The 19,062-nt window shown below is 47.5% G+C and overlaps 4 protein-coding genes and 2 non-coding genes across 6 annotated transcripts; 4 read left to right on the top strand and 2 right to left on the bottom strand.

The window, feature by feature from the left end:
- Positions 1–2,393: 2,393 nt before the first annotated feature.
- BU24DRAFT_462273 (LSM-domain-containing protein) lies at positions 2,394–2,939 on the bottom strand (the record flags this gene model as incomplete). Its single annotated transcript, XM_033531984.1, has 6 exons — positions 2,394–2,438; positions 2,493–2,556; positions 2,617–2,644; positions 2,697–2,735; positions 2,800–2,856; positions 2,912–2,939. The coding sequence occupies 6 exons, from the start codon at positions 2,937–2,939 to the stop codon at positions 2,394–2,396; spliced, it is 261 nt and encodes an 86-aa protein (XP_033384412.1).
- A 139-nt stretch (positions 2,940–3,078) lies between these two features.
- Positions 3,079–6,142, top strand: BU24DRAFT_192791 (uncharacterized protein). Its single transcript, XM_033521722.1, has 2 exons — positions 3,079–3,277; positions 3,338–6,142. Exons 1-2 carry the CDS (start codon positions 3,159–3,161, stop codon positions 5,766–5,768), a joined length of 2,550 nt encoding a protein of 849 aa, XP_033384411.1. The 5' UTR covers positions 3,079–3,158; the 3' UTR covers positions 5,769–6,142.
- Positions 6,143–6,356: 214 nt separating this feature from the next.
- BU24DRAFT_192797 (uncharacterized protein) lies at positions 6,357–7,244 on the top strand. Its single transcript, XM_033521723.1, has 3 exons — positions 6,357–6,553; positions 6,611–6,851; positions 6,953–7,244. The coding sequence occupies exons 1-3, from the start codon at positions 6,418–6,420 to the stop codon at positions 7,125–7,127; spliced, it is 552 nt and encodes a 183-aa protein (XP_033384410.1). The 5' UTR covers positions 6,357–6,417; the 3' UTR covers positions 7,128–7,244.
- Positions 7,245–7,566: 322 nt separating this feature from the next.
- Positions 7,567–7,652, top strand: BU24DRAFT_t43. The gene has a single exon. It is a non-coding gene; the product is annotated as a tRNA-Tyr (tRNA).
- A 770-nt stretch (positions 7,653–8,422) lies between these two features.
- On the top strand, positions 8,423–8,509 carry BU24DRAFT_t44. Its single transcript has one exon. It is a non-coding gene; the product is annotated as a tRNA-Tyr (tRNA).
- Positions 8,510–11,601: 3,092 nt separating this feature from the next.
- BU24DRAFT_462271 (methyltransferase) lies at positions 11,602–14,929 on the bottom strand (the record flags this gene model as incomplete). The annotated part of the gene is made up of 4 exons (XM_033531983.1): positions 11,602–11,718; positions 13,327–13,637; positions 13,880–13,976; positions 14,570–14,929. 4 exons carry the CDS (start codon positions 14,927–14,929, stop codon positions 11,602–11,604), a joined length of 885 nt encoding a protein of 294 aa, XP_033384409.1.
- Positions 14,930–19,062: the final 4,133 nt, after the last annotated feature.

Here is a 19,062-nt window from a genome sequence, read left to right as displayed (position 1 = left end):
GCTCCGTACCAAGGTATTACTTACGAGTACTATCAACCTCTGGGCTAAGTGGCACGAGTGGGTTGGGTGCAGAACTTTTCGAATCTACGGAGATACCTTACCCTAACTACCCTGCAGCAAATAGAGATGAAGATGACGATTTGTGTGCGTAGGGCAAATAGAAATCCCATATCTCTCGTGCATAGTACACGGTACTGTGCATTGCTCGTTTCAGGCAATACAGGAGGAGAAGCCAGGGAGAGGATTCGACAATCATTGGTCGAATATTGGCCGATGATCGATGATCCGACGGTGGATAATGGTCGATGAGGCGATGGAGCGTGGTGGATGCACTGGATGGCAGATGGTGGGGAGAGGCAGAAGGCAGAGGAAGAATTGTGAGAGGCTCGATTCCAAGGCATTCCGACCGCTTGCGGCTGGCCCGCCGTGGAGATCGTTTATACAGCGTGCAATCGGGGGCTTCACTCCGCCTAGCACGCGGTGAAATGCAGGGTCGAGTTGGGTGAGCGAGTAGCTTTGGAAGTGGCACATACAGAGTACCCAACTAACGATTAACGACTAAAGGCTAACCGGCGCTATTATTCTTCTATCGCCGCCCATCCACCCTAAAATCGCCCCCCCCTCGCTCCCTCTCTTCTCGAACCCATATGGGAGTACGAAACCACACCACACCTCGGACACAGGACACAGTACAATCAGATACATACTCCGTACATGATCAATATTAATAGGACACCGTACGGAGTACACAAGAGACAGAGCAAGGCCATGGCATACCACCACCGTCACTCACCATTATTGCTAAGAGAAGCCAACAACATTCCTGAGAACCACTTCACCCCAACCCCCCAATAAATCATACATAACTCAGCCTGTCCGAAAACAAGTTTATCTAACCCATCTGTGCACCTGTGCAGTATCATGGCTTTGATTCGGACCGAGATCTTGCGGAGTGTCATGCCCCATTCATCGCAGGGTTAATTATCCCTCAAATGGGTGTAGTTGGACCGAGTATACCTACAGCCTCCGGAGCACGCTGGTACTGTAACTAGGTACCTAGGTAGGTACTTATGTGCAACGACTATGAGAAAGGGAGGGAGATAGAGAGAGAAAGAGAGAGAAAGGAGAAAACTCTCACAAATCACCAGTTGCCTATTGTTCGATAATCATACGTGCAAGGTGCACGCTAACAGGCGCAGATGCGAAGAAATCCATTTCCTACTCGTACCTCATAACTAGTCCCATGAGGTCCCCTACGGAGCACGGAGTACCCAGTCAGCGGTTGAAGTGTAGGTATGCCACTACTGCCAACTGTGAATAATTACGAACCCCACCCCACCAACAGCCGGACTGTGGGCACTCGACAAATAAGCGACGCGGTAGAATGATAGATCTTCGATGAAGAAACGCCTGCCTGGTTCGGCACATTGCGGGCGTCATCAGAATCTTGACACTCTCGGCGCCGTTGGCTGACTACCTTTCCATTAACCTCCTTGAACTTATCTTTCAATACATCTCGACCCTTGGAAGCCTACCCATGTACTACTTACGACTCACGAGGTACATGTACCTATGAGATACGAGTAGGCATCAGGTACACGTAAAGGCGTTCCCCCGCCTCTTGCTCGCCTGCTAAACATACGCGAGCCCAATGACGCGTGCGCTCAAGGGGCGGAGCGGAGGTCTAGGCGTTGCTCCGCTGCAGAACTGGTCAAGCCTTCGGCAGTCTCATCCGTAGCCAATGAGGGCCTCGTGGTGACGGAACTTTGTACGGAGTACTTGCGCACATTGTATATAACTATGTACCTAGGTACATATAGGCACTACCCTTTTGTATCCACAGTACTACTTCCACCACCTGAGGAGATATATCCACGGCGTAACCCACTCAATGTGAGGGATCGAACTCTGACTGTTTCGTCACTGTCAAAGCACAAAGGCCCCAGTCCAATGTCGAGAGCCACTAAAGCTTCATCAAGTCGTCATTGCAATTCGCCTCCAACGATGCCCAGAGCAAAAGTTCGATCTCCGTTCCCCCTCAGTCGCAAAATGCGTGAGATGCATAACAGAGAACGATGACGATTGTCTTCAGTTCTCCTTACTCGTACCAATTATTGACATCAATTGCATGCACTTGCCGAAGATTTTGACTAGTCACGTGTGCTGTGCGATGATGGCTCATAAACGCATCTCGATCTCGCCCCACGTGACTCAATGATATTCGTCACTAAGATGTCATGTCGATATTCTATCTCCTGCAAAAAGACTTGTCGAAACAATCGATTTCGCCAGATACCGATTTGCTAGCAACATCCAGATCAGTGCGTGACCGTTCAAAGTCCGGTAAAGCATGCAACGGCCTCCCTTGTCCGCGTTGATATCATCGCCCTGGTTCACTCGTCTTCCACTTGATATTGGCCGTCACCCCCAGGAACCATCTAGGACGTGGTCAATATAGGTCCAAGACATTGGTCAAGAATTTGGATACATACCATGCAGATGTTGTTGCCATTGAGTAGGATCTTAGGTAGCGTTGTGTTTCCCTCAACCGGGTCACTTGAAACAGTTAGATACACCCTTGGCTGGTTCTGTGAGAGGAATAGCAAATATACGAACATTTCCGTGGCGTCTACGAGCACCATGTCTGCGGAGGTCAGCACAGGTATATGCCTACGTGTTCGTTGGTTCGCACTCACTGACATAATCGTCAAACCCAAGAAGTTTACCAGTGAACTCTAATCATTCGTTAATTCTCTTTCTCTCTTAGAAGGTAGAAGGTAGCATTGATAATGCCCATACCTTTTCCTCCGTTCATGATCACCCAGATCTGTGACCCCACACACTTGTCAATGAGCTCTGAGATCTGGTCAATGAGGCGTTCTTAGTCTGCTTCTTTGTTATGGTCACTGACCTAGTGGGAGGAGATTTTCAAGAGCCATTGTGCTGTCCAGGGGGTTATTTGTGTGGTGATACTGATTGAGGTATTGCTGAAGGAAGTACGAGTCGATCAGGCTTGGCGCATCGGCCCGCTAGCGTGCGCCAAGAATCCTTGTACTCCAGTTCACTATGAAGCCTTAAGGCAGGTGTATCTACTCGCAACAATCATTGTTCAATCCTAGAATGCCTGGTGCCTGACCGGAGCATGACAATGGATACTAATGCCCCTCCGATTGCGCGGTACCTCTGCTTGCGCATCGAGCGCAAGTCTTCGGCCTCTCTCCTCGCGAGCAATGGCAGCGGCAGAAGCTCGATGCACAGGTGTAGGCGTTGATGAAAGGTCAGCACTTGTTCCAGAGCCGTTTGGATATTATGTATGTACTGACACCGATGTGAACAGTCAGACCTCCTCCGCAAGCATACATACGCCACCGTTTCCGAATTCCTCCACCGCTACTCCATCCTACTCATGCTTTCAAGGCAATCGGATCTGGACGCCGGCAGATGGTATACTCTTTGCAACAAAACCGCAGATATCAAACACCAGTATTACGAATGTGAATACGCAGGGAAGAGCCATGTTTATGGTGGGACCATATGCACGTCATGATCCAACTCATTCACAGGCATTCGTCCACTCCATTGAAAGCAAACGGACAAATGCAATCACAATAAATAGCAAGAAGTGTCGCATGGAAAGGCCTAGATTTGCATTGCCATCTCCGCAGCCCACCCATTGTGGATCTGTACATTCTATCCATACCTCAAGCCTGAAGGCACAACACCCAGCTAGATTTCCCATTGGCTCAGGGAGACCACGGAACTTGTCCACTGAATCCAGCAGCTGTCGTTCACCAATTTCCGACGTTGACGATCCTGGTGAAGCTCGAGTCAGTGTCTTCACCGGGAGTGAGTCGGCGACAACTACAACAGGACCTTGTCGTGGAACTTTGGATACGGGAGTTTCCCGCCCTCAAACCGATGATTCTGAAATTACCCATACCTCGGTCAATCCAGACAGTTCAGTCATGCCTGATCCAAATATATTAGAATCGAAAGAATCAAGCTTCGTCATTAGCGAGGGAGCGGACCTGCTAGATGATGCTGAAAATATGGAAGAGCACGCTCCTCTGTCTTTCCAGATTCCCGCCGATACTCTGCGCGAGAAGATGCAGGTATCTCCGCGTGTAGGAGATCGATACTGGTCCCACAAACTTTATCGTGGTCTTAATGATGAGTCATTACTCATCCACTATTGCAAAACGTTTGAGATCGCGGAGCATGTAGCGAAGTATTTCCTTCAAGAGAAGGTGATCGGTTTTGACATCGAGTGGAAGCCTTTCGGACGTGCCGACTCAATAAAAGAAAATGCTTCTCTCATTCAACTTGCTTGCGAGGGTCGAATTGCACTCTTCCACCTTGCTCTGTTTGACGGTACGGCGGCTGAGCAGCTTCTTCCCCCTTCACTGAAGGCTGTCATCGAGTCACCGAACGTTTTGAAAGTTGGCGTGGCAATTAAAGCCGATTTTACAAGGCTGCAGAAATACCTCAATGTTGAGCCGCTCGGTGTCTTTGAACTCAGCCGGCTTCATAACCTGGTAGAAAACTTCACCATCAATCATGAGAAGGCTGGTTCCAAAAAGCATGTGGGACTTGCCGCTCAAGTACAACAGCATTTGCAGTTACCCCTTGAGAAAGGTGATGTCAGGCACAGTGACTGGAGCAAACTTCTCACTCCTTCCCAGATTGAATACGCCGCTGCAGATGCTTATGCTGGGTTTCGGTTATTCGATGCACTAGATAGGAAGAGAAAATTACTTAAGCCAATACCTCCTCGGCCACTGCTTTGCGACTTTGACCCCAAAGCTACCCCGAGCCGGCGAAGAGCACGTAGAAAGCGCTCGACAAAGGTTGCCTCCGACGACAGGCAGGATGAATCTGAAGGCTTGGTGGCCGAAGAAGGCGAGGATGCTGAAGAGTATGCGGCAGTGGCGGAGGATTTCCAAGGCTGCGAAGACTCAACATCTGCTCCGCAAACTACGCCATCTACAATGTCTCCAAGTGTTTCTCTAGTCCAAAAGGATAGCCACCCACCTGAGAAAAACTACAACGCATCGATAGATCAGCAACAAACTCGGCATATCGGGCGTATCAAGATGACAGCATACACGGATGGCGAAGTTGTTTATCCGTCTTTGCCAATGGTAGGTTCTGATGTTACAAACATGTTGGATTTCCCAGCCACATTGGATCCTTCCACGCCATCGCAAGTCCATGACAGAGCGCATGAGGCCATTGGCATACAAAGCCCGCATGATGGCCTTAGTTGGGGTAAAGGAGCCCATCAATCAAGCAATGGGACACTGGAAAATGGAAATCCGGCAACAGCTAATCCTGTCGAAGAGTTGAAACACTCCGAGATTCAATCACCCCGCTCAGCTTCAGGCCTGGCATTTAAGCCACTTATGCCGAGCGCAAAGAATGACCGATCCTCTGAATACAATCTTGCAGAAGATTGGGCGCAGTCGTACCTCTACCGAACGATCCCCTTACCCACTTCGACTACGACAGCCCGGATACGCGCAACTGTCCCACTTCTACGTGCCTATCATCTATGGTATCACCAGAGCATGACTCCAGACGCTATTTCGCGTCAACTCAGAGATCCGCCACTGGCGATCAGCACCGTTTCGAGCTATATACTACAGGCCGTGACAATAGAAAAACTAGCTTATAGAAATCAGGACATGAGAGATGTCTTAAATGGGATACCTGTCGGATTGAGAATGACAAGATGGAAATGGCTGGTCGATAAATTAGGAGGCGTTTAGTTATCTCAATGTACTTTGTCACTAGTGAGAATTCTTCCGGTCCGAGAAGAATTCGCGTGCATTTGGGGCATTTTAGGCGTATTATAATGTTCTCCAGCTAAGGCGTCACTTTGGATCAGCGTTACATTTTCACTGCGGTTCCGGGAAACTTATCCTCTCCACTAACACAAACTTCTAGATTCGTTGATTTAGTAACGATGACAGCTCATGTAACGTTGCCTCGGTGGAGCAGAAGGCAAGACAGCATTAATTGGTCCAACGGGGAATTCGTAACACTGAACTCAAATGAACGCACTAGCTTCGCCTTGTTACCAACATTGCTGGGGGGCGGTATTACAATTCCTGAATTGTTGCGAAGGGGCTAAAGCAATTCGATCATAGCATCAATGTTAAGCTGGCGATTTGTGTCGCCTTCCGAGAGGTTTTCTCGGCGTGACAACACCATAGCACGAATTGCACAATAACGTAGTCATGTCTCTCTATGTTCTATCTCAAGTCAATCACTAGTAAGACATAGGTCACAGGGCTATAGGACGTTGGTAAGTTGTCGAGTCGCTTTTTCCTACTTAAAGCCGGTTGAATGTGATCAAAATCTCAACCTGTCTTCTCCACAAGCACAAGTATCAAGTTCGCCAATATTGCCACCATCATGCTCTACTCTATGGTTGTTGCTCTCCTCACCACTCTACCATTAGCCAACTCTGCCTCGGTCCGATCGCTCTCTTCCTGCTTGGATAATCTCCATTTTGCTGTCCAGAACTTAACCTACAGTTCCAGCATTATATGTACTTTACCCATTCATACCTGGCCTTTCCATTTATCACTAAGCTTACAGCAACTAGATACTACTCCGGCACATTCAAATGCCCATGCTCGCGTGTCGTTTACTCTTGTCAATACCCAAGTTGGCCTGTCCTTTTGCGAAGCATCGAGTCCAGGCTGGAGTGACGCAGACTTCTTCAGCGGAGACATACCACGTTCCTGTGGGGTACCTGCCCCAAATCCGCAAGATATAGCAACAACGTTCACCTACCTTCGACCTAAGCGGAGCATGCAAGTCAAACAAAGTTGGACCTGCGGAGGGTAAGTCATCCCCATACACTCTTTTCACTTAAGAACAGCTGGCTGGAATCGGCCTTGTGGAGGAGTGAGGCTACTTGTATTAGGAATAACATAAAACGCAGGAACAAATTTATTTCCGACCTTACCGTGGCCGTGAATATTGACTGTTCATCGGTCGAGTGGCAGAATCCTGATTGGAGATGGCCAAATGCAGGAGGTGCTCCGTACAAGACTATCATGGTGACTTGCAAGCCTATTAACGTCGAGTCAACACAAGCGAGCACTGTTGAAGGGTGATAGTTGCAATGAAAGGCGAATAATAAAGACCGAAACTTTGTACGTTTACCGATGAAGGAATGGAAATATACAAGATCGTGTCTATGTTCTACGCAACGTTTACAATTGTTTTAGTAATTATGCTAGTGTCAAAGGATTTTTTTTATATTCTCCTTCCCTGATCTTCTGAGGTCCGAACGGATCTGGAGCAAGCTGGTATGAATAAATCTTTGGGGGGTTCTCGCGAAATGTTGCTGCAGAAGTATGCTCACCGAAGCCTCTGCTACCTTTGTTAGGCTAGATCTGCCAACGCTTACGCATACTAAAACGTAGAATTTCTCATCACAGAGAAAATGTGTCATATCTGACCAGACATGAAATCAAAAACAATTTTTGGCAGAGTTATATTTAACATAATTTGAAAATTTGTCAAAACAAGCGGCGCTGAACAGCGCCATCACTCCGCTTGGTGTAGTTGGTTTATCACGTTCGACTGTAAATAGCTTTGTTATCGAAAGGTCCCTAGTTCGATTCTGGGAGCGGAGAGATCAAACCATCTTTTTTGCCATTTTTGCCACATCTTCTCGCCTATCTTTCTGCCCTTTTTTTGCCAGTATATGTATAGTGCAGGAACACACTATTGCGATTTATGAATAGTCCAGAATTCGCGAACGTATATGCAGTGAGGTTGCTCTGTCCTTTGGTTTTATGGACATGAAGAACATAAGAATTAGGTTGTTGGTAATATAAATGCAGTGGCAAGGATAATGCTCTCTACTCTGTATTACATCAGGTATAAGATTGTGCGAAGCGTCTAAAGTTACAATGTTTTGTGTAGCATAGATTACTTTGTAGCAGAAATTGTTCACTTGATCAAGTAAGTGTTCCTTGATGTTGCAGCTGCTTCGTTTTTCATGGTGCAATCAATAATGAAAATCCCAACAGGATGCAGCAGCCTTTATCCGTAGAGGAACTGTGCCAAACACATCTGAATGGCAAAATGCAAACGTACCTCATAAACTTAGGTTATTACTTAGGTATACTGTACCTATTTGCCTACCTTATAGGATTGCAGTAGGTACAGAGGACTGGTCAAAGGAGAGCCTGCTGCAGGGATCAGTTCTCCATAGTAACTAGACCCTCCCCCAGCCCGGCTGCCCGGGTAGCTTTGATGAACTAACAGCGATTTAGTGCTAGGTGCACAATTTCACATTGCTACTTGGGATTTATGCTGTTAATCCGTGCGTCATATACTCATCAAGGCAAAAATTTTACATCAATTCCAATTGAACAAGCGACATTATTTAATGTCATTACTCCGCTTGGTGTAGTTGGTTTATCACGTTCGACTGTAAAATAACTTTGTTATCGAAAGGTCCCTAGTTCGATTCTGGGAGCGGAGATTTTTTTGCCGGTTTCTTGGCCTCTTCATTTATTTATTATCTTCATGATCCATCCCCTCGCTTCTCTCTCATTCATTCATGTAGGGTGCGAAGGATTTTTTTAATCCTATTATTTTTTCATGCCTAATACCTTGTATCTCTTACTGAACTTGAGCATGCGCAAATTTACTCTAACAGAACTATTCAATAATGTGTGCAAGACAGGTAGGCACGCACTGTAACATTTCAGACAGTCAGGCAAAAATCTAAATTAGCATGATATTGATGTATGTGTGTATATATAACAAAATCTATCAGTAACACCCAAGCTTGACTTTATAATTAGAGCCAAACCCGTATAATACAGAAGAAGCCTTGATGATTGTTGTAATGCTCTAAATCCACCCTCTGATAACTCAGTCACTGTTCATTGTTGCAAGACTAAGTGACTGGCTTGACCTTGCGCAGTCTTGCCATTCACTCCTAGGCCCGGAAAGTTTGATATTCCATCATTTCTCTATAAGGCTGCTTTGATGAATTACCAGACCCGAGGAAAGTTTGGTGGATTGATGAATGGTGGGGTTTCGGGCACTGCCCTCTTGACTCTTGGGAGATTCGGTGGGTTGATCTTGGGTGGTGTGGGAGGATTGATCGAAGGTGGATTTGGTAGGTTGATTTCGCCCGGTGGTGCTGGCAATGGATTGGCCACAGCAGAGTTGAGGGCGAAAAGGAGAAAGGACGCAGTGTAGAGAAGTTTCATGATCTTGTTTGTGATGCTTTGAGGATATCGAATAGGAAGGCTCGAGTTTTGCTTGTCGAATCTGAAAAGAATATGCTATGCAATGGGTAAAATAGAAAGAAGAGCGAGTGTTGACTGTATTTATAGGTAGATCGATAAGGAAACTCGATCAAAATCCCACTCTCATGCGGCTTCTAGAATATGACCGATCCGTTTCGCGATCATTGTCTTAGTCCGGGTTTCGGATTGATATTGCTATTTCTCAGAGGAAGATGTTTGTCAAGTAAGGTATTGGGACAATCGGACGGAAGAAAGCAAATCACGACAGAAGTAGCCATTGGCAAAGTGGTGCTCATGCTGACAGGTGTGACTGCTTTCGGACATCCGTACAGCCCCCAAGGAAATATCCGATGCAGGCAACCAGAGCTACGGATGTCAGGTCGGAGTACCCAATAGGTTATGCACATACTGGATTCTGAAATTTTGTACCTTGAAACCATAAACGTACGGAAACATTGAACAATTACGGGTTTCCCACGGTGTAGGTATGTGTGATGAAAGCTCAATTTAATATCGTCTTCATGGCCCGCATATCAAAAAAAGCCCTACAGAGTATTGGTAGCTATAGAATTAGCTGAACTGAATATGCTACGAGCACTTGCTTTAAACATATTTCGGTCAAGTATATCCCAGACAATCGCAACATAATCCCAGCTTACATTCTATTATCTATTTGACATGTTCTGTAGACGTTCCTGGCTGACATCTCCATAGAGATTGCTTACTAGTCAGGCATTAAATATCGGGTATCTCATGTACTGAGTATATAGAATAGCTGTCCCAGAACTCTCTCTTACTCTGTAATTATGTACAACAGGCCTGCCACCTCATGTATGGAAGAGAATGGTGTGCTGTCCAGAAAGTACCGTCTTGAGAGATTGAATCTATTGCGTATGCTACTCAATTGAAGAAGCTCGTGATAGAAGCTCTTCCGGGCCACCCCCGCAAAGTACAAGCATTATAAATGTCTGCCTGCTCCTGTAAGAATGCAATGAAGGGAGAACTATATCTGTGTCGGAGGCCGGTGGCAGCTTACCTACATTGTTGCCGCGTTGGTGTTGGTCTGCCAGGGAAAACACGATGACAGCCTGCGTGCAGCATACTTTTGCTTTGGGAGGTTGGTAGGTAAACCTCGAGCAAATGTCAATATTCACGAGACACGCAATCTGGAAGGTCGGAAGCATGACTATTACTGGACCAGAAGTTCATAAAGGAGCTTACATACAATGTTGCTGAGTATGCAATAATCTTGTCATGCATTAGCTTTACCAACATGATAACATGAGTGGAACTTATAACATAAGCTTTAAGATACAGTACTGTAAAGCCAAATCATTCTTCGTTTTCTAAGAGTACGGTCACGTAGTGAAGATTCTTTCAATATCTCTTTGCGCCAACCGTGTGCAATAGAAGCAAGGCTTGGAACCTTGCCTGCGTGCAAGTGAATTCGCATTCAGAAAAGCCTCCGTAACTAACATAAACTAGCTTTTTATCAGACTCGCGTTAGACATGATTTGTTGTAGTTAGAAGAGCTGTGCAGTGTCACTACCCGTGCTTTAAATTCCATGGTGCACTTCACCCTCAACAGCTCAGATCCAAAAACTGTCAGTGTTCCAAAATAAAAGGTTTAAATATTTATCTCTCTCTTAGGGCAATATATGGATCTCCTTAATGTCAATGACACGTTATTAGGGTTCACGCCAAGTAGCCGCTGCCAGGTGTGGTTTGAGCACACCTTGTGCGCCTTCGGCCCACGATGGCCCAGCCAGTTCAACATCGACATTGCGAATGAATTGTGAGGTAGAAAGCAATTGGAGAGGGTCGTAGTATCCAGTTAAATATCACACTATAGGAGGATGGCCGTTCCAAAATAGCATGAACCCTCTGGGGGCACAAAAAGACCTTGGATCAGTCACTGACCGGTCTTTGCTGAGACAGGTGAGTGTACACGCAATGTGCAAAAAATAAGTGCAAAAAAAAGAGTGAATAGAAAAGAGGGCAGTGGGAGTCGAACAAGGGGATGATACCTACTCTTGGTGTTGCCCGGCTTCTGTCGCCTTCATATCCCGGAATCGATGGTTTGTGACCACTGCACTATGCAGGTGATATTCATTAATGAAAGAGTGTACTGATTTAGGAGTTTGTATACGTTGAATTTGGTGTTGTAGTATAAGTGATTGGGTGTACAGTGAAGTCGGTATAGCTGGGGTCACAAGTTGCACGTGAGTGGGCGGTCATTCACTCCACGCGTAAACACAAGCGCAGTGACAAACGGTACGCATTTACTGAACCCGATACTAACTACAGACAATCTCTATGGGATCTTGGAGGCCCACACTACAACTGTGGTACCATGAACCGCAACCTGACCCTGCTGGTTGCGCTCAACGTCGATGCCTGCGAGCGCTTCGTCGAAAATCCGGCGGGTCTCCTGCGCACTGAGTTAGCGACCACGCATCTACACGAACGGGAAAAGTAGCAAGGCATAGGCTGCGCAAGCTTGAGAGAGTTAATGTTAACGAGAGGACATTGTAACAGATGAGTCTTTGAACACGCAAAGCTGTTACTGACAACAGGGCCACTCAAAACCCCGGGCTACATATAGACGCGCCCGCCTGCTACTGGATCTCGACTCCAATCACTGGAGTACCGCTAGGAGATCTTCAAGTCAACTACCGTCCGCCCCCAGCGATTACCCCAAGCGGTCACCCTATGCCTTGATGGACAATACACACATGTTCAGGTTGAGGAGAGAACGCGAGGAGTGCCCAACAAATTTTGCCCGCATGTAAGCAAAGCCATGACATGTCACCAAACTCGATCAATGAGTCCGAGCCGACCATCTAGGAGACGGACGAGTCATATCTTTCTGTGGCAAACAGTACATTGTCCCAAGCTCATGGACACTGCCGCCCTCAGCCAAGCTGATGAAAAGCATGTATCTACTGCCATCCCTCCTCGCCTAACGCACCAAGCATCTTGCGGGAGATTCTGATCTGATAGATATCTCCACCTTTCCGAGTACGACCCAAGGACCCGTCCCATAAAATCGCCGGAGGAAGTACACCACGCTGCGGATAACACTCGGAGATCGTCGAATGGCAGAATCACTGGACTCGAGGGATCGAGTCGAAGTCCTTGTACGGCGTTCTGCGCGACGGAAAACGCCCATGCGAGGATTGCTCGGCGACTCAGTATTGCACCAAACGAACATGGATTATACAGAGGAGGCGCACATATTCGGCATATAGCTCGTCACGTCCGCTCCAGTAAAGCTGTACTTGGTATGTTGGACGGTGGACAACGGGATAACAGGTGGATACAATGAGGCGTAAAGATACGGCACAATTATCATCTTCTCGAAAAGCATTTTGCTGACTGGTGGATACGCTTCAAGAGGCGTGACAGTGAACCTCATTGCTCGGGTTCGCTTGATTGCAGACGTGCAAATGAAGAACAAAGTCGGGTCCAATCGAGAACATCTCCGCTCGTTGGCCTCGGATTTAGACACCAGAAAGGAGTGCCCAAGAGCGAGAACAGTAATTGAATAGACTGGACTATAATAGATGATGCTCCATATTCAGTACATCCATAAATTCGAGCGACCCGAAAGCCCATCTAGGCACGAATAGAGATTTGTGCATGCGATTGGACGGCCTACAACGGAGGGATAGTTTGCTCATAGAAGGCTCGGTCAAGTCGAAGGTACCGGTCTCGAAAGAGTGCAACTGTCCATATCGAGAAGACTGAGAGAAAGAACGTTGTTGGGTTTGGGTTTGCACCTCTAAACCTAGGATGGCAGTTTCGAAAGGTAATTGTCCGGAGTAAACAACGTGGTCGTTGACAATTAGTCGTGGCCATCTGATTCCAGACATGTCTTGTCCCAAATGCAGGCCATTTGAACTGATATTATAGGGTACGTTTGTTGCCTACGTCCTGGGCTTGGGAGGCGGGATAATTTCAATTCGTGTCACCCAGATGTTGACAGATGACATAAAACGACCAGTAGAATTCACATGATGAAAAGTGGTTCACTTACCTCCAATTTCTCACCCACGAGGTTAGCAACATGACTAAGAGTGCTGAGCCGCTTCCACAAGCCTTCTTTGTCAAGCCATACGGTCCACTCCACCTTCTGTTCACCCAAGGGAAGTGAGAAGAGTGAACTGGTTTTCCCTACCAAGGCTGCCGTTATGGGAGTGGAAGACACCTGGTCCTCGAAAGCTTTGCGCCATCTATCATGCCGGAATCGTGGTTCTCGGTCGCCAGTCACATCGTCCAAAGCGAATAGATGTCTGCGCAATGTGGTTGCCCATTCAGTCTTGATGGGATATGTCGACGGTGTATTATCTGTAAAGTTGTGAGCCTCCGACGGATTATCACTGTTTACGGCGAAGCTAAACTGAGAAACGACAAAGGAAGAGAAGGTGTTTGCCTCGGTGCTATCAATCAATGAATCATCTAAACATTGAACGACCCGAGTGTAGCAACTCTGACAAGAAGCCGTCGGCATAAGAGGTACTTATGTAGTATTGAGGAGAAAGTCTGGGACACTGAACATACGTTCCGGATGGTTCAAACTGCATACTTACAGTCTTCGGCGTTCCATATCAAGCCTAAACCACCCCCAGGCTTCAAGACACGGTGGATTTCCAGCAGAGATTCTTCATTGGCAAACCAATGGAATGCCTATTAGCAATTGTTAGGACCTGGCTACCTAGATTGAACGTTGGGCAAGTGATCGAAGGGATCTAAGGAATGTTGTTGTCGAGTTTCGACAGTGCTAGCGTGAATTAGAGAATGTGGAATTTCCCCACGGTGGTTCGAGCTACAGGACCACGGGTGACGGTCTCGTGACAGAAATACTTGTCTGAGATGTACGGAGCACACCCATGAAGCGCATCTCAAGGGAAGAGGACGGTTGGTTGTGCTGAGCGCCATGAATCGATTGCGCGATCAAGGATATTGCTGGGTTTGTCCGATGGGCATAGCGAGGGAACTGGGAGATGAAGGAATAATGGAGGGGGCGGGAGACCTAACACCGACGGCGTCATCTGTCCTACGATGCGATCGATAACTGTGGGACAGACGAAAAGATGCAATCGATAGAGGGGTCCGGGGAGCAAAGCCGGAGAGGAGGCTGGGGAGCCAGCGTCATCTGAACTTTACCTTCGCACTCGGAAGGCTTGAACGACGCCGAAATCGCAGGAGGTTGCTGATAATTGGAAACGCACTGCTCTGACTGGATACAATAGAAATCAAGAACCAAGCCATCAACATACCTGAGCAACAAAGACGGCATCTATTGTGTTGTTACCTGCTGGGATGGAGGTCGATAGGCCATCATTGACGATGACGTTTTTTAGGTCCTTCCGCACAAGCTCTTCACGCATGCCACTGTGCGGTTCGACGGCCACGATATTGAACTGCTCCTGTCTTGCTGCCAGCAATTCAGTGAACTTACCAGTCCCGGCAGCAAGGTCAATAAGACGGGCACCTCGCAAGTTGCTCACGCCAGCGGCATCCAGGAGTGTGGCAACGGCATGGGGTGGGTAGGACGGCCTGTGCTCGTCGTACAGAACTGCGTTCGAAAAGCCGCTGAGAGCGTTGTCACTGAGACGGCCGGAATCGTGTGAGCTCATGATATGAGGAAGGAGATTTTTGTGAAAGGTTCGATCGGAAAGAGCAGGATCAAGGTGTACTCCGTATGTTATGAATGGGAAGGTGGTCGACCAGTAATGCGATAACTATACAGACCGGACTGGTTATTACCTGCTACATACTTGCTTTGCACTCTCTGTGATGTCTTGCGGCTTCGTAGCATACGTAATTGCTGGGGGCAATGATGCTATGTTTACAGAGTACGGAGTATACCGATTACTTACTAACTAGAATTAACACAGTCTACGTTACCAATGCAGATCTACGGAGTACTGCACAATGGCGAAGATCAACGGAGAAAAGACGTGACGTGATGTTCGTCATTCATTATGATCTACGAAGTACTCAGTATATACATATTGTACAACTACCAATTATCAACAATACACGACACACCGTGCGAAAGTACATTACTCGCTGACCATGCTTTTAGTTTCTGTGTTCGGGGTACTCTGTACGGTGGATATACTTGTATTCCGTATCATGCAGACAGACACTACAGAATGATAATAATTGAAAAGGGGGAACACAGATTTGGCGGCTCTGACGCATCATCGGATCGGTTGGCTGGTATCGTTGAACTAACTGAAATCGAAAAGACCGGAAGAGAGAGCCACAGAGCTTGCAACGACAATTCAATGAGCAGGCATCATTCCCTGCTGGCCAGGGCAAAAGTGACTGACCTGACTCCTAACTACAAGTAGAACGGCATGTATCTATTTTCTCTCGGACGGTCCCCACGAGGTAATTTTGTAAAGACTTTGGCGCAAACAGCCATGCCACCCTACTAGTTATCTACGAGTTAATACACGTACCTAGGGCGCTAGGCTAAAATATGACGGATAGCTTTCGCTTCCGTTCTGTAATCAACCCCTGAAAATCAATGTATCTACACAGTAACTACAACAGTAATAACAAACTGTATGAACTTGTAAGTATTTAGTGGGCTAGCGCTTGCCATCAAATTCCTACGTAGGCTATTGGACTTTGGTCAACCGGCAAAGGAAGGCCAGATGCCAACTACCTCCTAATAAATGTCTGACTACTCCGTACTTGTAGTTACGAGGTAATACTGAGTCCTGCCTGCGGGCGTTGTCCAGTTGCAACTTGCTAGCCATTCAACTGGCCACGCCGCCGCCCCTAAGAGGCGCCAGCCACTGGAGGACACAGAAACAGAAGCCTGGGGGCCGCTGTCAATAATGAACGCTCTTCGGACGTGGCTCCAGGCCTCCCTAGAGGGCTCCATGGAGACACTACACCGAACACTACATAGGTAATCACTTACAATATCGTATTGTTTTCACGAACTTGTTAGAAGTAACTGGGTCGGATGACTCGACTCCAAGGGGGATGAATGCTGGGTTGGGTTTGTTGGATTCGTTTTGGGTTTGTTCGTTGCTCGAGGGAGCAACAGTACCGTTCATTGGCTCCCCCTGAAACACTTGCGTCCGAAAGCAATTGCGATGGGAACGGCCCAGCTTACAAGGCATGCATGGAATGATCGCCACAGCAGATGGCGCAGCCTTCAACCTTGATGTACTCCGTACAGCATACAATGTTGATGCATGCGTGCAGTGCTTACTCTACACGGAAATCTAGTTGAGAGGATAGATACCTCGTAGTCACTTGTGTTGCGCGCGGAGGAGAGCTGTTCTTTGTGGAGGAGGTATCTAGATGTAAGGCAGTTGTATCAGATCTCGATGCTTGCACTATGTCTACCTGTGCTGGGTAATCAGTACTCGTAGTGGCAAGACTTAAAAAAAGTCAAGAGATGTTTGCTCACCTCGGTACCAGGGAGGTTGCAAATCCACACAAAGTCTGGATCAGTAAGCCCTGTTACTAGTTACTCGGTAGTAGTTTACAGGCGGCGTGCCTGAACTGATCTGATGAGCCTAACGGGCTATCCTGTTTCTATTCTTATTGTTAGGATGACTTCACTCAGTTCGGTATGGCGGCAGGGGTAACGCTAATTGCTTGAATGCCCCATTCTATTCACTGTATTGTAATGTACTGTACAGAGTACCTTGTAGTGTTCACTGTAATGTAATTATCTTTGCCTCGCAACGTTCCATCCCTATTGTTTACTACTTGTACCTCGTACACACATACATTTACTCCTCATTTCATACAAACTCATACTATACTCCGTACTATATGACGACTTAGCCCTATCCCTACACAGTACACCAGGGACCTTCTACCTCTGACTCGAGTAATTACTGGACAGACCTGTTCGGACAATCCCGACTTAGGAAACATTCAAAGGGCTCCCCAAGTCAGCGGCCAAGGCATGCAGCTTGCGGGCGCCAGCTGGTGCTTCGACCCGCGCGCACTGCCGGAAGCGAAAAAAAGGAGCTGTTGCATGATGGCAAAACAACGCCATCAAAGATTGGCCTCCCACATCCAAGTGTTGGTCAGTCTGCGCGATCATACTATGTATGTGAATTTCGATTCAAACTGCGCACTCTGAGGCAGGCCCAACGTAAGGCATGTTGAAACAGAAGAAGGCGGCCAGCATAGCGCCTCAAAGCGCAGCACAGCACAGCTCAGCACAGCACAGCACAGTATGTGATACTTTATTCCGTACAACATATTTATATGCATAATCCAGCTACGGCATTGGCAACATCAGCTTCGCCATCAGCGCTGCCCCGTGAGGCAGTACGCAACCTCGCAACTAGTGTGCTCCGGCATAGTAGGTGCACATTGTAAAGTTAAGGAGACACCTTTGCGCTGTTGGCCTGAGTACTGAGTGATGTGTACGGAGTACTGTGTAGGTATGTCTATTCTTCACATGGGCGAGCATCATCCTGCTTTGCTTACATGGATGTTGGGGTAGTTAGGAGTAGCCCTAGGTAAATTGTAATAATGGATAGCGGTCTCTTTCTCCTATTACCCCCTATCTACTCCCTAGCTACCTAGGGTATACGGTGTACGGTGTACCTAAGTGGACATACCTACGAGTACGGAGGACTTCCCTACTTCTCAACCACCCGCTTCTTTTCTTCCTCTCTCTTGCTACTGTATGCTATCCGTGTCTGACTGTGTGTATATGTGTATATGTGTGTGTGTGTGTGTTCGCCGTAGATCCTTCACATGTTAATCTACACAGTATCTACAGTAGTTGACAGAGTACCCAGTCCATCCCATACAAGACATGTTTCCTTACCGAAACATCCTTCTTCCGCCATACGCCAACCGTCAACGGACAGGGGGCGGGTTCGGGCGTGGCTTAATGCATCGCAATAATAATGCCATACCGACAGTAATTATTGCCATTACTTGTAAATTATTGGTAGATCGGTGCATGGCCCCTCAAGCGGGTTTTGGCGAGCAACCGGAACTGCACGAACTGCCTGACTTGACTGACTTGAGATCGGACGAGATCAACAATATGATGATGATGCTAGAATACGGCTGGACGAGAATGAGACGTCCCGCAGTGATGAAATCTATGGCAGAGTACGGAGTACAGTGAGCAGTCATAGTAATAACGGTAGCTGCTGCTGCTGCTCCTCTTCTTTTTCCTGACAGGCCTGTTTCTATTATTCACTTGCCCGCGAGCATCATCCATAATAATCCTTATTTTTTTTGTTGCCCGTGCTTGTCGTTTGGGGTTGTGGTTGTGGTTGTGGTTGCCCACCCTTCTTCAATCCTCAAGGCTCAACCTCTCTCAACACCCTCACGCTCGCGGCCACTTTCCCTTTCACCCTCCCACCACCTCCCCTCCCACCCCATCATTCCCTCCTCTACTCACCTCACATCACTCCAATACACAACCACACCCGTCCTCTCTCCCTGTTTCTCTTTCTCTTTCTCTCGCATCCCACGGTCACTCGTTATCTCATCTGCTCGACTGTTTCCCCCGTCGCATAGCTTTTCCTCCTTTCTGGTAAGCCCTTCTCACTCTCCCCCTGTCGCTGTCTCCGGCCCACCCACCCTGAGCCGTCGGAACTTTTGTTGTACACAACCATCCTCGACCGACTCCTGTCCACACGCGCAAACAATCCTCGACACGTTTCCAACTACCTTCCACGAGGTATCAACTCCAGGATTCAGACATTCTTTCATACCAGCAGATCCAGCAACGCAAATAACAACTGCGACTGCAGCA

This window comes from Aaosphaeria arxii, assembly GCF_010015735.1.
Source record: "Aaosphaeria arxii CBS 175.79 unplaced genomic scaffold BU24scaffold_4, whole genome shotgun sequence".
NCBI classification, from domain to species: Eukaryota; Fungi; Ascomycota; class Dothideomycetes; order Pleosporales; genus Aaosphaeria; species Aaosphaeria arxii.
The sequence above is the reverse complement of the archived record's forward strand: the minus strand, read 5'-3'. Positions and strand labels throughout refer to the sequence as shown.